This window comes from Arabidopsis lyrata, assembly GCF_000004255.2.
Source record: "Arabidopsis lyrata subsp. lyrata unplaced genomic scaffold ARALYscaffold_6, whole genome shotgun sequence".
NCBI classification, from domain to species: Eukaryota; Viridiplantae; Streptophyta; class Magnoliopsida; order Brassicales; family Brassicaceae; genus Arabidopsis; species Arabidopsis lyrata.
Genome location: NW_003302550.1, coordinates 24,535,601 through 24,556,212, shown reverse-complemented (window position 1 = coordinate 24,556,212; position 20,612 = coordinate 24,535,601). Strand labels below are relative to the sequence as shown.

Here is a 20,612-nt window from a genome sequence, read left to right as displayed (position 1 = left end):
TGCCTAGATATTGTTGTTCTGACAAAGAAAAGAGTAAATAACAAAAGAAAATTAAGACAGAGCACAAAGGCCCAAAAGAGAGTTTTGTAACGTAATAGAGTTTTTTTGAACGAGCACAGACAATAAACAAAAGTATTAAAGAAATGAAAATGAAGGTTCCAAAGAAACATTAAAGATTTTATCCTTAAGAGTATGAGCTACTTTATTTTGGAACTTTCTTCCATGTCCAGTCTCGTTATTATCCCTCCACTTAACAATTTCAAAAAAAGATGAATGACATTTGAATTATAGGAAAAAGAAAGAGGGACATCAAAGGGAAAAAGAACTTGATCAATCAAGAATATGTCTCAAAGAGAATAATTTCAAATCAGAGATAAACAAAGAAAAAGGCAGCAACTTAAACTATGGAAACGTGAATCAGATAGTTCAAAAAATCATATGGTGGACTTATGTAGTACAACGGTTTAAGGACAAGAATACTGCAAAATGGACACTATACGCTATGTTGCTTAATTATCAAGCTCGATTAATAGCTTATGCATACTTATAGATGGCTGAACGATTTCACGCAGACACATCTCCGAATGGGGAGAGCAAGAGCAATTCAATATATTTAGTAGAAAATGTAATAAAGATTAATCCAGTAAACGCGATTACCTACCTTCTCGTTTTGTGAACGAATGTCCTTAACACCTCTATGAACAGTGTTTCTGGATACCAAAAATCATGGAAATTAGTAAGTCAGATACTCAGATACCAATATAAGCAAGTAAAACTCAACGAAAACTAACCCTCTAGATTATGTGAAATGAAAAACAGAATTATAGACCCCATAACCGTTACATATTCAATTAATAAAGAACGTTTTAAGGACACAGAACCTTATGCATTGAAGCGATCTTTTTGTTTCATTCCTACGTAAAGTAGTGACAATATGTCTACATGGACTATATTCGAGTGAATCGGATTTCGACGGATTTCTGGGATCTATCTCAAACTTTCTTCACCGCGAGAAGAAATTCATAACGGGTATCGAAAGTTATTAGGGTTTCGGGAGGCAACGTTAAGTAACCCATCAATAGAATTGAAAAGAGTAAATGTTAAGGCCTGTATTAGAACCCAATACTATTTGCAAGGCTAACTATCTAAGCCCAATTATTAGGTCATTTAAGAAAAAAACACATCATCCTTTTTTAAAGCTGTAATCATATTTTGGTAATCAAGGGATCCCAAACTAAATTCAAAACTTCGTCTAAATGTATGGTCATTGGTCATGCTGAGCTATACTTTGTGTAACTCATGATCATTTTTCCTTTGCAAAATGATCTATTTGATAGATAACAACATAAGACAAGGAGAAACATCGTATCACTCTTATGTCTTTTTAATCCAACATAAACGTTGTAGATCCAAGTTTGATTGAAACAAGAGGTCTAAGTGATGAAATCACGAAATGGTTTGTTGTGTCCAGGAGAATGCAGAGAGTAGACCAACAATGGCTTCTGTTGTTGTAATGCTCAATGCAAATGCTATCACTTTACCGAGACCCTCACAACCCGCTTTTTACACGGGAGATGGAGAATCATTTCCAAGATACAACAATCAGATAAATCATATTGCGTCTTTGAATGATGTTACAATTACTGAGTTCTATGCTCGTTAAATTACTGTGTAAAAGACAAAAATGAAAATTTCTATTTGCTGTAAATTTTAATTCAAAATGTCACTATGATTTTTGGTTCTGTTGTGAAAGATTTGTTATGTGATTAAAAACCAGTTTTGAATATAGTCCTTCTGCTAGGTTTCCGTTTTTTTGTTCCCCCATATAGGATTTAAGAACTAATTTTGACAAATATTCTCATCCATAAAAGTTACTTTTACATTAAATCAGGCCAAAACTGATCTACTTCCAATCTATTTGTTTTCCTTTTATACAATTCAGTGTCCTCAACTATAGAGTAACAAATCTAATATCATCAGGCGAGACATAAAGATAAGCTGAGAAAAAGGTAACTGATGATTTAAGATGTTAAAGATGAGGCTGCTCCTCTTGAAATGGATCTTGACTCTCATCTTCCATTCAATCCAGAGATATAAACATTTTGTCTTCAGCAATCATCAGCTACTACTCCTTATCATTGTTGGTTGTTGCTTGAGTCTCTGATTCCACAGGTGCATGGACTGAAGAGTTAATACGGTTTGGCTTCCCGGAAGCTCTCTCATCAGATTTCTTACCCCAGCAATGCTTTGCGAGATGTCCTTTCCTCCCACAGTTGTCACAGACGACGATGACTCTCTCGTCTCTCTCGGGTTCTTTCCGCTTCCAACCTATACTCTGAGATTCTCTATGTGTTGTTCCTAGACTCGGTCTCCTTTCCATCTGAGAAGAGCCTGTGGCTGGTCTATATGTAACCCCTCGTGCTCTATTTCTGAGAAGCTCTTCCTCAGCTTTTACTCGTTCCATCAACATCCAGACTGGTATAAACTCCTCTTCCAACAGTCTGTTGCAGAAACCTCTCCACGACGGGGGAAACTTGGAGATGATTGTACTCACATGAAATGCCTCATCAAGAAACATACCAGCACTCACTATGGAATCCGCAATCTTGTTAAAGACTTGGACTTGCTCGAGTATCGGTCTCTCTTCCACCATTCTGAATTCAATGTACTTTCTAACTTGTGACCTCTTTGAATTGGATTCCTCACACTGGTAGACCCATTTTAACTCGTCCCACAATTCTTTGGCATGCTTGAATTTCTTTGAGTATCGACGGTATAGATGATCTGACAAGGAGTTCATCAAGTGATTGTGGCACATGTAATCATCTCTCAACCATTTTTTTCCCGCAGAATCAGCTCGAGTTATTTCAGGGCCTGGAGAACTACCAGTACCGGGACAAGGTTCAGAGAGAACATAAGTCAGATTCAATTGCTTCAAAAAGAGTTCCATCTGTGATGCCCAGGAAAGATAACTCTTCCCATCAAATCGTGAAATGTTGATAAACGTAAAACCGTGAGAGCTGTTCTTTTCCACAGCCTCAGAAGTATCTCCATTTTGTACTGATTCAGATCTACATGACGTTTTTATAGCAAAGATAAGCGGCCTGCATTGCGACGGTTCAAAAATACAGAGACGATAAACACTAAAAGCAATGATAGGGAACATGCATCTTTATAGACTTGAATAAAGTAATATTCTTACTTTAGTTTTGATTGACACTGCTTAATACCATCCTCTATCGCTGCAAAATTCTTCTTGATTATAGACCATTGGTTAGTTGACAAATGTGCTCCTGAGAGAGAAGAAACATGAAAGCTTTTTCAGCACCAGAGTTGCGGCATGAAGTCGACATTAGCAGAGGAAATAATCGAAAGAAGAATCTGTGAGCAAAATCTAGCAGAAACACAAACAATTGAAATCAACAAAAGCATAGCTAGAACAAAAAATGGCTACTTATAGCTTCATAGTCAAGACCAAGACACCAAGTGTGTTTCAAATTACCTCTAAAAGCCTTTCCATTTTCCTGAGAACCAATCGATAGAAAAGCTTGGTCTCTGTATTTTTGAACCGTCGCATTTTGCTTCTCCGATAACTACAGTTAAAGACCAACAATTTCTACAGTGACCACTGAAAACTCAAAATAAAGATGATCACAATCTCGACTCTATACTGTGAATCAAACATCAACAAAAGAAAAAGTCGCAACCTTGCAAATAAAGCGTTCATCTTCACCACCAACGGAAGCGACAGCACCAGAACCTGTCTCATTCTTCGCCGGAGCCACCGTCTCCGTTACGGCTGCTTCACCGGGAGACGATAGCAAAAAGGCCTCAAGAACATCTCTGACTAGCTTCTTGTGATCCGTTCCCGATAAATCGAAACCGAGTTTAGCCGAAGCGTCAATTCGGAGCTTGAACTCTGTCATTTGGTCCATATCAGCTTCTCTGAGTATGCCCTTCACTGTTTCCTCGATTTTTTGTATAGTAACCATCTCCATAGTTTCACCAGAATCAACCAACGAATTCTCCATATTACCCGAAAAAAAAAAAAGATTTCGCAGTAGTATTGAGATCAATGGAGATTCTAATGTAGCGTAGAGTTTAAGTTGTTGGCCGGCGTTTATTTCTAGGGTTCATAAATCGCCGGGGAAAAGTGTGGCCGGAGTGGGAAAAAAAATGAGGTTCTACCGAGAATTGAACTCGGGTTACTGGATTCAGAGTCCAATGTCCTAACCGCTAGACCATAGAACCTTTTTGCTATTGCCTGTGCAGTTAATAGTATATATTTCTAAATTTATGGGTTTTTCTTTGCCCAATCTAAATCGTTTCCACTATATAATAATGCAGGGGTGGGATACGAGAAATATACGGGTGGGATACAGTTTTGATACACAAAGCCAGTAAGAGTCAAACCCTTAAAAAAACTAAGTCAGCGGAAAACAAACATATCTTCAGAAATTAAGCCCAAACAAAGGAAGGTAAACAAAGAATACGGTGATAATCCAAAAGTTTATTGTGACTAACTTGATCTCTATTTTGTTTTAGACTTGTTTATTCGTGTTCCCCGGTTCTAGTGGCATTTGAAATGTTATATATTGATCCTAAAATTCATACTGTTGCAGTCTTGCATAAAGGTGGCACAAGCTTTTGTGGCTCCTGAAAGCGTGGAAGAATGCCTTAGGCTAGCACAAGAGTTCCGGAGATTACCAAAAGACCACAGATGCAACGAAGATAAGTTAGAAGTACTTTAAATATTTCATTATATCTGAATCATATATGCTAAAGAGAGTCTAGTTTGAGCTTATGCATGTTAACCTCCTTTTACTTGTCCTCTCACTGCATTGCAGCTTAAGAAAATAGTGCTGCATGCTACGAGCTCAACCATAAGAGAAGCAAAAGATCTAATGCAAAACTCCACAACGCAGTGATGCTAACAAAAGAAAGGTTTGCTCTTAAAGCTTATCACTGCTTATGAAAACCCAAAACCAGACTGAACTGTGATGGTAGTAACAATATCCAGAAAGCGGTGTTAAAAGTAAATTCATAAACTAGATCGATCAAAAGTAGTCATAGCTTCGGAATCAAGATAATACATCAATCAAGTATGTTCCAATCACCTCTAAAAGCTAGTTAATGGCCACCAATGTGCATTTCACATTTCGTTTGAATGGTCAACAATTTCAAGAAAACATCACTTATTTCCTCGACAATACTCACAGTGTGCGTACCTAACATGAGACTGAACAATCCATAAGTAATAAAAACGATTTTCTTAAAAAATAAGAGTAGCGCCTATTAACCCGCAGCACTTAAAATGAAAATTGGCCCATGAATTGAATTCTCTAACCCAAGAGTCCAAGAGCCTAGGCGAAAACCCATTTACAATATCAATAACCACCGGACCACTTTGGTTAGCTAGAGAAAAATCTATATTAGCCGATTTTTTAAAAATTGGTTGAATTTGGAAAGATAACAAAAAGTTAAAAACGGTAGAATAGTAAAAAGTAAAGAAACGTCTTGTTTTCCCTAATTAATTACGTACGGATCACGAAGTAGACCATCCGATCCGACTTTAAAGCCATACTACCCTCTGGATGGTTGCCACGTCACTCTCCTTTAGCTATTTTGATGATAGTCCCAAAGCTGCGACGGCGATTAATAGATCGATGAAATAACGACCATCTCAGAAACTCTGGTGGTCGCTTTTTTTTTTGTCTCCGAGTATGGAGAAAAGGAAAGGGAAGCGAATCAGACGAGGAGATTCCGACGAGTTATTCGAAGATGGGAGATCTCAAAACGCGCGTAAGGCGAGGGAGAAAGAGAATGATGTTGTGAGCAGAGGACGAATCGGAAGAGGAAGAGGAAGAAGAAAATTTGATGGCGGAGAGGTTTCGAAGCGATCTATTGAAATCGACATGTCTAATCCCGAGAAGGTTAATTCATTTCTGTAATAATTGCTTCATTCAACTTCTGCATTTCTAAATACTTGTAAAGAGCTTGATTCTGCATTTCTGGGTATGTTCATGATTCTGTGGAGTTGTTTAAGTTTCCTTTGTTTGCTTTCTCATGCAATTATTTAGCTGCAAATTTGGCTGAATTTTGTTTAGTTCGAATTTGAAAGAGGAATATGTTTGTGAACATTGCTTCTTCCAGGATATTAAGTCTGAGGGAAGCAGAAAGTATGTGGGTTTGACGTGTCATCATTGTAAGAACTTGACGAGTGAGAGTGATCTTATCTTCTGTTCAAAATGTAACAAGAAGTATTGCAATGAGTGTATCAAGAGATGGTAAGTATCTGCACTCTTTAGTATTACGTTATACGAGTTTATGATTTGCAGTTTCCTTCCTTAACCAGTCAGGAGAGTTTTAATTTACACTATCTTGAATCTTGATAGGTATTCAGAAAGAACAATAGAGGAAGTTAGAGCTGCTTGTCCATTCTGTATGAAGAATTGCAATTGCAGAAGTTGTTTGCGGTTGCCTTTGGTTGTCAAGGTAAGAGGGATCACTGTTTTCTTGTGAATCTACTGTGATGAAATGTCTCCTTCATTTTTGGATTTTTTTTTTTCTAATTCTCAGCCTCGAAGTGAAAAAGAAACAAATGTCATGTTTAAGCAGTTGCAGTATCTATTAGTTAAAGTTCTCCCAATTCTTAAGGATATTTATATGGAGCAGAACCGTGAACTTGAGATTGAAGCAACTATTAGAGGTGGGGGCTCTTTGTCTTCACTTGTGCCATCCTCTTATTTCTTTCTGTTTCTATTTTCCACTCACGTACCTGTTTTATTCTAGGACTCCCTGTGACAGAAGCTGATATTAATAGGTGCAAACTTGACCCAAGTGAACGCATATACTGGTAAAATTTCAAATCCCAGGGAGCTCCTTTTTGGCTGATCTTTTATCTTGGGGAAAACCAAAGTTATCGAGTTTTCATACTGTTTCTTGTATCACCAGTTTCGTGCGGAGATTTGATAGCAATCTAATTTTTAAATCAATGAAAAATAAAGGAATGATTTGGAGGGAGTAGTCTGGGTGGTTTGATTGGTAGATGACTGATGAGATTATGATCTCATCAAGTAGATTCATTTTTATTGTATTGTCCTTTGATTTTAAATAATATTCACTTGGGAAGCAATGAGAAGGGAGCCGTTTTCATAAATATCTGTTTAGCCGAGGGGACAAGGGTTCTACACCTTGGTAGGATACATTCAGGTATCTTTGGGGGCAGAGTAAATCTCTTGTGGGGTAAATTTTGCACTGTTTTCGTTTTATCAAAAAATCTTTTTTATCAGTTCTTTACGCTATCAAATTGGTTTGTTCTGTGGGAAATTGCTCTCAAAGGATGGCATGGTTGGAAGCAACAAAGAAGAACCTACAATAGGTGAACTAGAGGTTGACGTCTCAGGAGGAGTCCATTATGGTCTTCAGGAAGTTGCTCTCAAACCTAATTCAGGTTCCACGAACCTCGATTAATGAGGGCCAACACCTATTGATCCTGTAGAAATTGGAAGCGACGTGGAAACAATCATCCTGCCGATGGATGCTGAGGCGGGAAGAACAGCATCTTCAATGGTTCTGGAAGAAAACTGGTCTTCTACTAACATGGGCTGAGTATTTTACTGATCCAACGCACACCAGACCATCTGATGGTCTTGGTGTCTTTTAAGTGTATGGAGGGTCGGACCCTCCATCCAATGTAGTGGTCCCAAAAACAAAGCTTCAGACGTTGGAACTAATTCAGGCAGAAGAAGCTGATATCAAATCTACCCACAAAAGACTACCTCCAGAGAGTAGCACTGATAGTTTTGTGGACAAGGCCTTTTTTGGGTGGGCAGCACTGATAGCAATCAAATTGTTAAATCAGTGGAACAATGAAAAGGAATGGTTTGAGGGAATAAGTAGGTTGACTTAATTGGGAAGTGATTAATAAGATCATTATAGTTTTATGTTGTTCCTTTTTCTTGTATTTTCATTTGAACGAAAATAAGCTTCACATGTGAAGGCAAAGCAATGGGCTGAGAGTTGTTTCATCATTATCAGTATCATATGCCCGAGGAATACAAGGGTTCTATACCTTGTTGGGATACTTTTGGGTATCTTTGGGATTTGGTATATGGGGTTTACTGCTCATTTTGTTCTTTTATGTCCAGAACACGTGAAGACGTTTCATATTGAATAAAACAGGAGATAGTTTCGTTAGCCATCGATAAAAACACATTTGTTAATCTGTTTCTTTGAATTGTATCTCATATTCGAATTAACGTATTTTTCTATGATTCTTGATGGTGCATTACGCATTACTTTATGTTTCCTTGTTTGTTGACAATCTCTTCATCCCTGTACTACAGTGATCTCTGCCGCACATCCATTGCCAATTTTTACAGAAGCTGTCCGAACCCAGATTGTTCAGTCGATATATGTCTTTCTTGCTGCAAGGAACTGAGTGAGGGATTCCATCAAGAGAGAGATGGGAACAAAAATGCAGAAGGGAAAGGATATGAATGGCGAATCCAAGCAGGTCAAGGAAAAGATTCGGAAGCCTATGTTCCACTGCATTTCTCTACTTGGAAGCTTAATTCAGACAGTAGCATTCCATGCCCTCCAAAAGAGTGTGGTGGTTGTGGTACTTCAACACTGGAGTTGAGACGCTTATGGAAAAAAGATTGGGTTGAAAAACTAATAACGAATGCCGAGGAATGTACTCTGCATTTTAGGCCATCAGATGTGGATATTGCTCATGAATGTTCCTCATGCACTACCAGTTCTGATTCCATTAGAAGACAGGCAGCGTTTAGAAAGAATGCTCATGATAATTTCTTATACTCCCCAAATGCTGTTGATCTGGCTGAAGACGATATTGCTCATTTTCAGTCGCATTGGATGAGGGCAGAACCTGTGATAGTTAGAAATGTTCTCGAGAAGACATCTGGACTAAGTTGGGAACCAATGGTTATGTGGAGGGCTTGTAGGGAAATGGATCCAAAGCTTAAATGTAACGAAGAAGAGACGAAAAAAGTCAAAGCTTTGGATTGCTTGGACTGGTGTGAGGTCAGTCAACCCAATTCCTTGTGTTTAATACTTGATGTAAATGCTCTCTAAGAAGTATACACATAACCATCCCTTTCTCTTGTAGGTTGAAATAAATATTCATCAGTTTTTTGACGGCTACTTAGAAGGCCGCATGCATAAAAACGGTTGGCCAGAAATGTTGAAATTGAAGGATTGGCCTCCATCAACTTTATTTGAAAAGCGCCTTCCAAGGCATAATGCTGAGTTTATTGCTGCACTGCCTTTCTTTGATTACACTGACCCAAAGTCTGGTATCCTAAATCTCGCAACAAGACTTCCAGAAAAATCCTTGAAGCCAGATCTTGGACCCAAGACATACATTGCGTACGGTTTCCATGAAGAGCTTAGTAGAGGAGATTCGGTGACAAAACTACATTGTGATATTTCTGACGCGGTACGTGCACCAATTCTTTTCGTACTTTCTTAATTATTCAGAGACATAAACCATGGATTTTTACTTTCTGAGGTGTTTTTAAGAGTTTTCATACTGAAACTGGGCTGTCCATTCTATCCCTTGTACTTCGGAGATTAATTGTTCTATATAATTGTGGGTTAGGTCAATGTGTTGACACACACAGCTAAAGTGGAAATCCCTCCCGCCAAATACCAAAACATAAAAGTACATCAGAAAAATAATGCAGAAGCGATGTTGCAAAAACAACAATACAGTGGTCAAGTGACAGAAGCCAGCGAACTTGAAAACAAGTCACTGAAAGAAGTGGATGAAGATAAACAGGATTTAAAGGACAAGACAGCTAACGAAGAACAATCAAATAACAGTTCAAGACCGGGCTCACAAGAAGTTGAGAAAGTGATTAGTTCAAAAGGTATTGCGAGAATTTTGAAAGAGAGCTTTCCCATTCTTATGTATAAATACATATATTACTGAATATAGCTTAATCTCAGGTGACTGTACGAACATTGAAAGAGCTGATCCTATGGAAGGGTCTTCTGGTTCACCATCTTGCTTTACTGCTATGGAACTAGATCATGACATCTGTGTAAAGGCAGAGAGATTATCTCCAAAATACCAAAGAGAAGATGATCCCTCAGTGGAGAATGGACTAATGATGCCAACACTTCTTGCAACTCCCCCGTGTGATACAGAGGATAATCCCACACAACCTGCTGTGAGTATAATTGTGGAATCCATACAAGAGCAGAAGCTGGATGTTCAAAAGAAAACAGATGGCAATGCCAATGAGAGGTCAAAGGCTGTGCATGGTGGTGCTGTCTGGGATATCTTTCGAAGAGAGGATGTTCCAAAACTTATTCAGTTTTTGAAAAGGCACAAGCATGAGTTTCGTCACATCAATAACGAACCCGTGAAATCCGTAAGTATCATCTCATACATCTCTTGTAAATGATTCGTATTGGATTAGTCACTAATGTGTGAGAAATCTAAACTTTGGTGCACTGTTTAAATTCAGGTTATTCACCCAATTCATGACCAGACTATGTTCTTGAGTGAAAGCCAGAAGAAACAGCTGAAGGAGGAATTTGGTAAGATTCTGGTCTGTACATAAAACCTGTGCCGCTTAACCATACTATGTTCTTGATTTATCTTCTGTGCTATGGCAAACGGTGAATATATGTTTATTCATATGCAGATATAGAACCATGGACCTTTGAGCAACACCTCGGCGAAGCTGTTTTCATACCTGCAGGTTGTCCTCACCAAGTGAGGAATAGACAGGTAAGCAATTGGTGCAATTCCCTTTTTACATATCATGTTTATGAATCTGGAGCTTGCATCTTCTATCATCATCTAGATTTTCTCATTCATTGTTTTTTTTCCTCAAAAAGCCAAAAAAAATCAACATTTTATGTTAATGGTCCTAAAATTCAGACTGTTTCCAGTCTTGCATAAAGGTGGCACTAGACTTTGTGGCTCCTGAAAGCGTTGAAGAATGCCTTAGGCTAACACAGGAGTTCCGGAGATTACCTAAAGACCACAGATCTAGCGAAGATAAATTGGAGGTACTTACACGTTTTGAAGCTAAAATTCTAGTTTCAGCTTAACCTCTAATCACTTCTCTTCTCACTGCATTGCAGCTTAAGAAAATAGCGCTTTATGCTGCGAGCTCAGCCATAAGAGAGTTAAATGAGCTAATGCAAAACTCCACGACGCAGTGATGCCTAACAAATGACAAGGTTTGTTCTTCAAATTGGACATCTATGCTCCACATTGTACGACTTTGTTTGTCCTCAAAGATTAAATCTAAGCAACCTCTTTTCTGATTTGTTACAGGAAAAATTCCCACGTTTTTTGGATCCGTAAACTATTCCTACTCATTTGACTTGTTGTACCATCAAAAGTAAGATTCTTCCTCTACTTTAAAATAGAAGAGTTGAGGAGAATGTAAGATAAGTTAATAAACACGGGTTGTGTAGGCTTTGCTTGCCACGTATGGTACACGCATAAGCTATAACTACAGAGTTGTAGAATCATGTAAAAGAATCGGTTAACTTCAAGTTTTAATCAACATGTTGCTTTACATACTCTGGTTCGGACAAAATCAAGCTTTTGGCAACAATAATAAGCAAGAGATCTATATGTGCCCTCTTAGGAGTTGGGAAGATTGTTGTTGTTGTTGTCTTCGATCAGAAACTCTTCTCTAACCACAGGATTTTGTTCATGGACGTGGACAGAATTGTGTCATTCTGATCATTCGATAAAAAGAGAAAAGAAAGATTTCTATATTGTAGAAGATAAATGGGAAAAAGAGAATAGTCATTGCGAAAGCGATTATCTTGGTGGATTAGTGACAATTACAGCTGATATTACACAATGTGGATTGTATTATTGTACTATAAGCAAAAAAACTTCAAAAGGGTAGTCACTTTTTTGGACTTAGGATGTTGTTCTTCATTTCTTGGCCAGCAATTTCTTTGGGAGCTTATCGAGTGGTGTTGATTTAAGTAAAAATAGTCTCGCAGCCCGCTCTTGCAATGTCCCTCCGCATTTCAGACCACGTGACTGAAGCTCAGTCTTCAATCTCTCCATCCCCAAAACCTGAAACCAAATCACAGATGGATTCAATATAGGTTTAGTAGTGTGATTTATGCAACACATGAACTATATGACACACCGTTATACAAAGCAATTAAAGTTTCTGATAGTTCAAATTCAAAGACACCAACTCGGTTTTTAACTTGCGTATAAAAAATTACACACATACCTCCATATCTGTAGCTGAATTGAAGTCGTCAAAGTTAAGCGGTCCAACAGGTTTGCAACAAACTGCATCAACTGACACTGTTTCTTTCGCAGTTCCTCCTCTCTTTACAACAGAATCATTTCCTTGATTCTTAACAGCTGCAGACGTAATTAATGTTTCACAAGCTACATCGACCAGATTCTTCCCTGCGTCTCCACTTGATTTCTCCACCTTTTCAGGTTGATCCATTGCATCAGCAACAGCAACAGCAACAGGTAAATCATCCATCTTCTCTTCGTTAATCCCTTGAACACCGGTGATAACCACATCTAATCTTCGGTGGTGCACTACAAAGTCGTTCTCTTCCTCCGAACCGCTATTGCATAGAGATTTACCAGAAGAATCACCATCATGTACTCCATCCACAACAGAGCCTGAGCTTTCATCAGTATCCTTATCCGAAACAACTTGGCCACCATTATTTATAACAACAGATTTCTCATCCTCCTCGTCGCTGCTATCATCACTGTCACTATCTTCAACAGCTCTCTTCCCCTTCCTGAAAAAATAAACACATCATCAATGGCAAGTAACAGAGATATGAAGAACTCAAGTAACAATATACGAGACTACTGAACCTAAATACCCACCATTAGCATCACAATTACAGAAAAAAAAAGGAACAACTTTAACAATCAATCAACTTAAGAAGCTTCATAAACTATCAAATTCTCTAAATCATTGAAAAAGAGATTGCATACCATATCTTGAGTCGCTTCTTCTTTTCAGAGTCAGCACCAATCTTCCCTTTTCTCTTGCCATTCTTGAAAGATTCGTTCAAAGCCAAATCAACAGCCAAAATACACTTATCAGATTCTTCCTTATACTTGTTAACATACTTCTGCGTAGCTCCATTCCCAACACCTTGTTTCACTTTATTGGCTTGCTTCTTGAGAAACTCAAGAGCCGATTTCTCAAGCTTCCTCTCTTCTTCACCTTCCTTCCACTCCTGAAGCCTATTCTCGGCGTTTACATGCCTCAATCTCCGTCCACTCATATCTCTACACGCATCGAAGTTGTTTGTCTTCTTCTGACCAGCTTTCGTACCCGCACCACGAAGTAACGATCCGAATCCTCCTTTACCTCCACGCAGGGAAAGGACAAGATTCACGGTGGTGTCAGGCTGAGAAATCGCGGATCCGTCGGAGATTTGATAACCTCCGCTTATCAATCGCTGTAGATGCGTCGGAATCTTCGTTTGCTCGAAGATCCGCTGCTTGATCTGCTCGCCATAAGCTAATGGAGAGGAGAAACTTAGGGTTAATGATTTTCCGTCGAGTAGTCTCACGAAAAACTGCAACGGCTTAGAGCTCTGATCCGCCATCGATTTCGATTCTAAAGGAAGCTTGGACGAAGAAGAAGAAGAAGAAGATTTCTGGAGAGGAATCAGAGAGGAAATTGGGGAAAATTGACGGAGCCCTAATAAGTGTCTCTCTCTCTCACTGCTTGTTGGGCTAAGATAATTATCTTATCCACACTTTTGGGTTTATGACTAAAAGGGCTTTTATATTGTCTGAATCTTAGTCGGTTACGGATTGGCCCCTTCTTATGTCGGTCAATCTAATTTTTTTGTTTTTTTGTTTTGTCAACGTTGTTTTGATTTATTAGGAGAAATCGATTTTCTAGGTACAATTTGACCAAACTATTGTCTACATTCTAAGAAGATAATGTATGAATATGATCAGGTAAATGATACTCCAATTGAATCTAATAAATATATATAGAACAAATTACTCGTAGATAAAATAACATGATAAATTGTATGTTACTGGTTAACACGTTCTTTGTTTTTTTTTTTGTCAAACACACACACATGAAATCCTTAAAACCACTTTTAAATAACATATAGTATTAGCCAAGATTTTTCTTGTAAGATATATAACAAAATTTCTAAATTTTTGTAATTAGTATAAGCTTTAATGTCGTTGACAATAGTCAATAGTATATACAAGTGGTAAGTGGACATGTGTAAGAGATATTTAAGGGTTTCGAAGACTGAAATCCGGCTCGGAGGGTTTAGGAGGGAGCACAGGAAGGTTGTTGGTACGCAGATTGCGAAGCGCGTTTGAAGCAAACCGCGACGCGTATAACGTTGCAACCAGGCTGGACGAAGACGCCGCATCGCGTTCGCGTTTTGCGATTGCGTTTCGGAATCGATCTTCTTCTTCGGTTAATGACCTAGCTAGTTTCCTCCGGCAATGTCTCCGCCACGCCGCTTGTATAAAAGACGCACCCCAAGTTCTCCATTGTACCGAATAAAACCTGACATTAAAACCGAGTTAAACCAAACAGAACCGGAAATCAGAGAAACAGAGATCGGTCAAAAGAGACCAAACCTGAAAGTATGTTGAAGCTGTTTGCTATGGAGTCGTCTGAATTGTGAAGCGACGAGCTTAAGATCATCTGCTGCTAAAGCAAAGGCTTCTACTTCAGTTAAAGCTTGAACTGTTCTCGTCGAAATCGGAAAATGAGACGAAGATTGAGGATCCAATGCCCATGTGAGAAGATCTTCGCCGCAAAAGTCACTAGGTTTTAGGTATACGGCGTTAAAGAAGCCGGTCCGGCCACCGTTTGTGGTGGCACTCATCAGTTTTCCTCTCATAACAAACAACATCTCCTCCACTGGGTCTCCTTCTCGAATTGCATAGCTGTTCTCAGTGTAGAGCACGGGTTTTAGCTTGTCACACACGGCATCTAGCAATTGCTCATCCATTATCTCGAACAGAGGTACCTATATTTGATTCGATCAAAGATTATTTGAATGTAATATCAATTAGATGATCTAAGAGAGAAGCTGGAACTAGAAGCACTTACTTTCTTGAGAAGATCGAGGCAAAAGTGGCGTTTGATGTCTCTCCTGAGGTCTTTAGGGAGATTACGCAGAAGGTTTTCTTCTTCGACTCCTCTAGTTTCTTGCCATTTGTATTGCTCATACCTTCTGATACGTTTCCTCAAGTCATCGGGTAACATTCGATGAGACATCCATTGCTCTGCATCTCTTTTTCTCACTCTCATCTCCTCTTCCCTAACTGTTGTCGATTCCAAGTATTTCTGTAATGCAAAGTGGAAACATGAGTACTGTTTTCTCTTCCTTGTGGATTAAGTGTGTGATGGAAAAGAAGACAATTAAAGGATTTACCTGCATATTGCCGATAAGTAGTGCGAATAAGACTAGTCCAGATATGCAAATTGATACAGCAAATATGATTTCCCCAACGAATTTGCTCGTATTGAGATTTTGTCCCAATGCACTGCAGCGAGCGAGTAAAAGCAAGTGATCATCAGATTAGTGTTTGATGCATATATCTGGTTAAAGATTCAACAAGAGACTAGAGAGGCAGGGCTCATCATATCTTAGCCAGCGATCAAGTGTCTAACTAGAAAAAGAGTTACAAACCTTAAATTACGCAGACCCCACCAGAAGCAGTAGAAGAACTTCTTCCAGAAATCATCTGATTCAACAATCCCACTCTTTAAAGCATCAGTAAAGATGCCAAAGTTGAAGACCGTTGAATTCGTTATATCATCAGGGTTGATAAACGGGCACGAGGTTGTCAGGAAATCGTTTCTAACACTAGTGTTTCCATCGCAGTAGAGAAATCTAAAGGTACATACTTCTGGTATCTTCTCGCAAGCTTCACGCCAGCATCTGTCTTCTCGTTCTACTGATATTAAGTACCATAAGGCTCCAAACACATGACTGGCTAACATATAGAGAGATAGGTTCCAAGCAGCTCCAGCCCAAGCGGTTTCAGTAACTATGCCAGATGTTCTTGTAACTTCAGTGTAAAGTGGATAAATACGAAGAATCCTTGGAATGTATTGAGCAAATATGACAGTAATCAAGTAGTCCTTAGTGATCAAAGAGACCGGCTTGTTGACATTGGGGATAACAGCTAAGACTACAAGCTGCAGAAGAAACAAGAGAATGTTAAAGAACCATCAAGGAACCATTAGCAAGGTCACAAGTAGCTAGTCATTTTTACCTGTGGGAGTGGAAGGATAGAAAGAACATCGATGATGAAGTAGGAGGAGAGGTACTTAATGGCTATAGCTTTAGGATCATCAACCAACTCGCCTCTTCCGAAAACCCGAGAAGAAGGAGAGATATAAGCAGTTCTAAACTGAAACACAATGTGAATGATGTAGAAGGCATCTATAAACGTACGAAGCACACTAGCTGCTACCTCCAAGTTATGATGCAAATTAAGGCAGTTTCTTTCTCCATCAACAATAGGAATATAGAAAAACAATGGATCAATGGCCAAAGCAATCACAGAAGCAAAAAGAAAGATTTTGTTCCAGTTCTGCAAAAAAGAGCCTTGTGGGTTTATAATATTCTTCTTATCTGTGGTGGTGCTAGAATCTCTTTTCTTAAAAGTCCTGATTTTATCAGAACCTTTCTCAAACCCTCTACGAACATTCTTCAAAACTGTGTTTAGAGATGGTCTAACTTTTCTTCCGTAACCATACTCTGTGGTTAATGATCCTTCTGAAATCCAATCTCTGAACCTAAACAAAAAATCATCAACAAAACAACCTTTTCTCTGAGAATCTTCCAAAAACACGGTGAAATGATTCTTAAGAAAAAGAAAAAAAAAAAGACAGAGATTTTTTTTTTATAACTCAAGTGATCTAAAGGCTTTCTAGGCCTAAAAGCAAGCAACCAACAACCTTACACGATTGTCGCGGCCAAAAGCCATAAGTCAAGCTTTTTGCTATTCGTCAACGGATCCTGAATCATAAGAACAGTTCCCAAAAAACAGAAACAAAAATTAGGGTTCCGATTAAAGCTAGCTTTCAAATCTTGTTCAATAAAAACCTGGAAATTACAGGACCAAAAAATAACTGCCGACGAGAGACAGTAACACATCAATTTTATCTCTTTAATTTTTCTATCCCGAAGTTTACAGTTACAGAAGAAAAATCAAACGAAGAAGAAGAAGAAGAAACGGAAACTAAGAAATTAAACATTGATATCGCTCTTATCTCCGAAACTTACCAGAACGTACGACGAAAGTAACGGATCAGCAGTGATTAAGAAAAATGATAGTAAGAATTTTCCGATGAACTGAAATTGGAAAATTCTCTGAATTTTTTTCAAGCAGTCAAATAAGTTTTCATTGTAGTCAAGCTTGGCATGGCGCTGGAAAATGGAGACTCCATCAATGGCAGTTTCTTCGAAATTGTTACAATAAAAGACAAAAAGAGAGGGAAATATTAATTAAAAGTCAAAACTAGGTTTCATCCGAAAACATTTAATGGGCCTACTCCTAATAAAAGCCCAAGCGTAAAACTAACTGTTGACTGTCCCAAATATTTTTGTAACTTCTTTCTTCTTCATATTTTCTCACCGTAGTTGTCGGCTTCTCGCAATCGGAAGACGTCGTCAACGTCGGTGTTATTATTCCCGGCGTAATTTTCCGATCATCACTGCTCTATTCTTAAGGAGAGGCTAGCTATCTGTTCCTTATTTTCAAATTTTCTTGTCTCTGTTCTTTCTTTAGATGTCAGAAACTTTGCCGCCATTTTCAGTAAAAGGTTGATTTCTACATTCCCTAGCTAGATTCATCTAAAAACTAGGGTTTTAATTAGGTCAAGTATTGATTAGAATTAGGTTGCGCTTAGGTGAAATAATGTTTCTTTGTTTTATTTTCAAACTAAATTTGGTAATCAGATCTCTAGTGTTTATGATTTGTCATCAAATCTGATGATCGAGATTGGAATGCTGTAGATGTTTAGATTTAGATATTTGATCCTGATGCGTATTTGGTAAATTTTCAGACTCGTTAATCTGATCAACAATGTCAGATTCTGGTGAAGCTAAAACGTCAGAGGAAGAATCTCAACTTGCTGAGCAAGAAACAGAGACTCGAGAAGATGAAATGACTAAAAACTTGAAGAAAAGAGGTCTTGATGTAGACAAAGATGAAGATTCGAAAAACGAAAGCTCCAGATTAGAGAAACTAGAGAAGAAGGTCAAAAAAGCAACATCGAGGAAGCTTGAAACTGACTTTGAGCCAACGGAGGAAAATGATGCATTGCCATTAGCATGTTCCATTTGCAAAAAACCATTCATGGATCCTGTTGTCACCAAATGCAACCATTACTTTTGTGACAAGTGTGCTCTAAAGGTTACATTATCTAATCTTCAACAAGTCTCGTGACTGGTTTAGCTAATTTTTGAAACAGACCTTCCTTGTTGTTTTCTTTCATGATGCAGCATCAAACTGAGAACGATAATTGTTTTGTGTGTAACGAGCCAACTCTAGGGGTTTTCAACACAGCCGTGGAGATCAAGGAAAGAATAGATGAAGAACGTGAGAAAGCCAGAGGTTTGTTAAAACGCCAAATTCTCTGTTTTGACACCAAAAAAAACCTACTCTTACAAAACGCTCGGTGATGTTTCTCTGTAGCCATGGTGAAGGAAGTGAGAGTAATGTTGGAAAAGGCATCGACAATGGCGGATGGCGCGAGGGGAATATCGGAAAAGGCTGTAAAAATGGTGGAGGAGATTGAAAGAATGGTGGAAAAAGTGGCGGCTATGGCGACAAAGGCGGCAGAAACGGCGACAATGGCGGCAGATATGGTGCAAGAAGCTGAGGAGACGATGGAAACGGCTAAAGCTAATATGGCGAAAGCGTTTGCGGTAATGAAGACGGTCATGTGGAACGTGTAAATCGCTAGACGCACTCACACGTCAAAACAGAGTTTCAAATATATATATATATCTTTTGGATAATGAATTTTGCTGCCAAATAATCATGTTTCTGTTTTTTTTTTTTTGTGATCTCATGCTGACATCAGCTATAGTTTAAATGTTTAGAGAAGATGAGAACATATTTGGGAGATAGATAGGTGTCGTCAAAATTGGGAAGCTTATTTGGCAGGAGAAGAGAGTATAAACACGTGCTTAAAGTCAATAGCTAATCCAAAAAGGTAGACGACAAACCAATTAAACTAAGACACGTAATCTATCTTAAAGATTTGTCGGTTCCGTTGTTGGATTAATATATGTCGGTGTGTGTTCGTTGATTTTGAGCCAAACCAACCAAAACAAAAATAAACCCATAAAAAGTCATTTTCTTTACTTTATTTGGTTCTATTTTATCCACTCTCAACAAGATTAGAGATATCTGGTCGGAAGATGGAGATGACCGGAGGAGACGATAGAGAGATGTACGGAGCTCTGGTGACGGCGCAGTCTTTAAGGTTGCATCATCGTCATCATTGCAGCGACAACCAGTGTACCTCTGTTCTCGTCAAATACATCAAAGCTCCTGTTCATCTCGTACGCTCTTCTATTCTCTCTCACCCTCTGTTTTCTTTATTTTCATTACGAATTTTGTTGAAATTGTTTTGCCCGATTTAGGGTTCTGATCTTTCTATTTTTGTTTCGATTTTTTAGTTTATTCTTTTACGATTCGCTGTGAATTGAAATTAGCTGGATTTAGGGACTTGTTGGTCTCTCTTAGTTTTACAAGCTAACGATGGTGTATATAAATATACATGACTCAGGTTTGGTCACTTGTGCGGAGATTTGATCAGCCGCAGAAATACAAACCATTTATAAGCAGATGCACTGTTAATGGTGATCCTGAGATCGGTTGTCTCAGACAAGTTAATGTCAAATCTGGTCTTCCTGCGACTACCAGTACCGAGAGATTGGAACAGCTTGATGATGAAGAACACATTCTCGGTATCAACATCATTGGTGGTGATCACAGACTTAAGGTTAATATATCCAAAATTCTCTCAATAGCTTTTTCAAGATTTCATAAACATTGGCAGTTGCTATAATGGCTTTTGTTTGATTCCGCAGAATTACTCGTCGATCTTGACTGTACATCCGGAGATGATCGATGGAAGGTCAGGAACTATGGTGATTGAGTCTTTTGTTGTGGATGTTCCTCAAGGCAACACCAAAGATGATACATGTTACTTCGTGGAATCACTCATAAAGTGTAACCTCAAATCCTTGGCTTGTGTCTCTGAAAGATTGGCTGCTCAGGACATTACCAATTCCATCGCCACTTTCTGTAACACTTCCAATGGATACAGAGAGAAGAATCATACAGCAACCAACCTTTGAAGATATGGAGAGAAGTAACCTTTGGAGATATGGCTCGATTAGTCCCACGTACAAACTCAGTGAAGGAAGAAAGATCCAGTGCGTTTAGAATCTTCCACTAATAAATTCTTTAGTCTGGTCATTTAGGTATATAGAAGCATGATCACATCATGCTTCTCTGCTGCTTTGCTCAGATCCACTCCATAGGCCATTTTCGAGCCTGCAGCGAAAGTTTTGATGTAATTTGTTTT

General features: G+C 38.6%; 6 protein-coding genes and 1 non-coding gene across 10 annotated transcripts; 3 read left to right on the top strand and 4 right to left on the bottom strand.

Moving 5' to 3' along the window:
* Positions 1-1,840: 1,840 nt before the first annotated feature.
* Positions 1,841-4,278, bottom strand: LOC110227883. Of its 2 annotated transcripts, none has more exons than XM_021023790.1 (4): positions 3,708-4,278; positions 3,503-3,593; positions 3,203-3,293; positions 1,841-3,104 (listed from the first exon to the last, which is right to left on the bottom strand). In XM_021023790.1, the coding sequence occupies exons 1-4, from the start codon at positions 4,029-4,031 to the stop codon at positions 2,126-2,128; spliced, it is 1,485 nt and encodes a 494-aa protein (XP_020879449.1). In that variant the 5' UTR covers positions 4,032-4,278; the 3' UTR covers positions 1,841-2,125. The 2 variants fall into 2 exon arrangements, with proteins under 2 accessions (XP_020879449.1, XP_020879450.1); XM_021023791.1 differs by having other exon boundaries at positions 1,841-3,071.
* On the bottom strand, positions 4,180-4,251 carry TRNAQ-CUG. Its single transcript has one exon. It is a non-coding gene; the product is annotated as a tRNA-Gln (tRNA).
* A 1,273-nt stretch (positions 4,279-5,551) lies between the features above and the next one.
* On the top strand, positions 5,552-11,571 carry LOC9308986 (lysine-specific demethylase JMJ25). 2 transcript variants are annotated; one of them, XM_021020861.1, is made up of 14 exons: positions 5,556-5,933; positions 6,154-6,287; positions 6,396-6,495; positions 6,580-6,709; positions 6,793-6,856; positions 8,349-9,048; positions 9,134-9,463; positions 9,626-9,896; positions 9,976-10,403; positions 10,500-10,572; positions 10,680-10,765; positions 10,930-11,049; positions 11,125-11,223; positions 11,321-11,571. In XM_021020861.1, exons 1-13 carry the CDS (start codon positions 5,724-5,726, stop codon positions 11,203-11,205), a joined length of 2,727 nt encoding a protein of 908 aa, XP_020876520.1. In that variant the 5' UTR covers positions 5,556-5,723; the 3' UTR covers positions 11,206-11,223; positions 11,321-11,571. The 2 variants fall into 2 exon arrangements, with proteins under 2 accessions (XP_020876521.1, XP_020876520.1); XM_021020862.1 differs by lacking the exons at positions 11,125-11,223; positions 11,321-11,571 and having other exon boundaries at positions 5,552-5,933; positions 10,919-10,989.
* Positions 11,572-11,747: 176 nt separating this feature from the next.
* On the bottom strand, positions 11,748-13,760 carry LOC9308985 (protein SDE2 homolog). The gene is made up of 3 exons (XM_021020863.1): positions 12,992-13,760; positions 12,252-12,789; positions 11,748-12,085 (listed from the first exon to the last, which is right to left on the bottom strand). Exons 1-3 carry the CDS (start codon positions 13,612-13,614, stop codon positions 11,939-11,941), a joined length of 1,308 nt encoding a protein of 435 aa, XP_020876522.1. The 5' UTR covers positions 13,615-13,760; the 3' UTR covers positions 11,748-11,938.
* Positions 13,761-14,165: 405 nt separating this feature from the next.
* On the bottom strand, positions 14,166-17,464 carry LOC9311071 (putative cyclic nucleotide-gated ion channel 13). Of its 2 annotated transcripts, none has more exons than XM_002872869.2 (8): positions 17,293-17,464; positions 16,965-17,025; positions 16,277-16,802; positions 15,688-16,199; positions 15,430-15,541; positions 15,105-15,341; positions 14,627-15,021; positions 14,166-14,552 (listed from the first exon to the last, which is right to left on the bottom strand). In XM_002872869.2, the coding sequence occupies exons 2-8, from the start codon at positions 16,991-16,993 to the stop codon at positions 14,270-14,272; spliced, it is 2,094 nt and encodes a 697-aa protein (XP_002872915.1). In that variant the 5' UTR covers positions 16,994-17,025; positions 17,293-17,464; the 3' UTR covers positions 14,166-14,269. The 2 variants fall into 2 exon arrangements, with proteins under 2 accessions (XP_002872915.1, XP_020877994.1); XM_021022335.1 differs by having other exon boundaries at positions 16,277-16,796; positions 17,293-17,385.
* An 87-nt stretch (positions 17,465-17,551) lies between these two features.
* LOC9311070 (pre-mRNA-splicing factor cwc24) lies at positions 17,552-19,250 on the top strand. The gene is made up of 3 exons (XM_021022339.1): positions 17,552-18,424; positions 18,514-18,625; positions 18,707-19,250. The coding sequence occupies exons 1-3, from the start codon at positions 18,095-18,097 to the stop codon at positions 18,967-18,969; spliced, it is 705 nt and encodes a 234-aa protein (XP_020877998.1). The 5' UTR covers positions 17,552-18,094; the 3' UTR covers positions 18,970-19,250.
* Positions 19,251-19,348: 98 nt separating this feature from the next.
* On the top strand, positions 19,349-20,582 carry LOC9308984 (abscisic acid receptor PYL7). The gene is made up of 3 exons (XM_002874956.2): positions 19,349-19,581; positions 19,809-20,024; positions 20,113-20,582. Exons 1-3 carry the CDS (start codon positions 19,438-19,440, stop codon positions 20,380-20,382), a joined length of 630 nt encoding a protein of 209 aa, XP_002875002.1. The 5' UTR covers positions 19,349-19,437; the 3' UTR covers positions 20,383-20,582.
* The last annotated feature ends 30 nt before the right edge of the window (positions 20,583-20,612 follow it).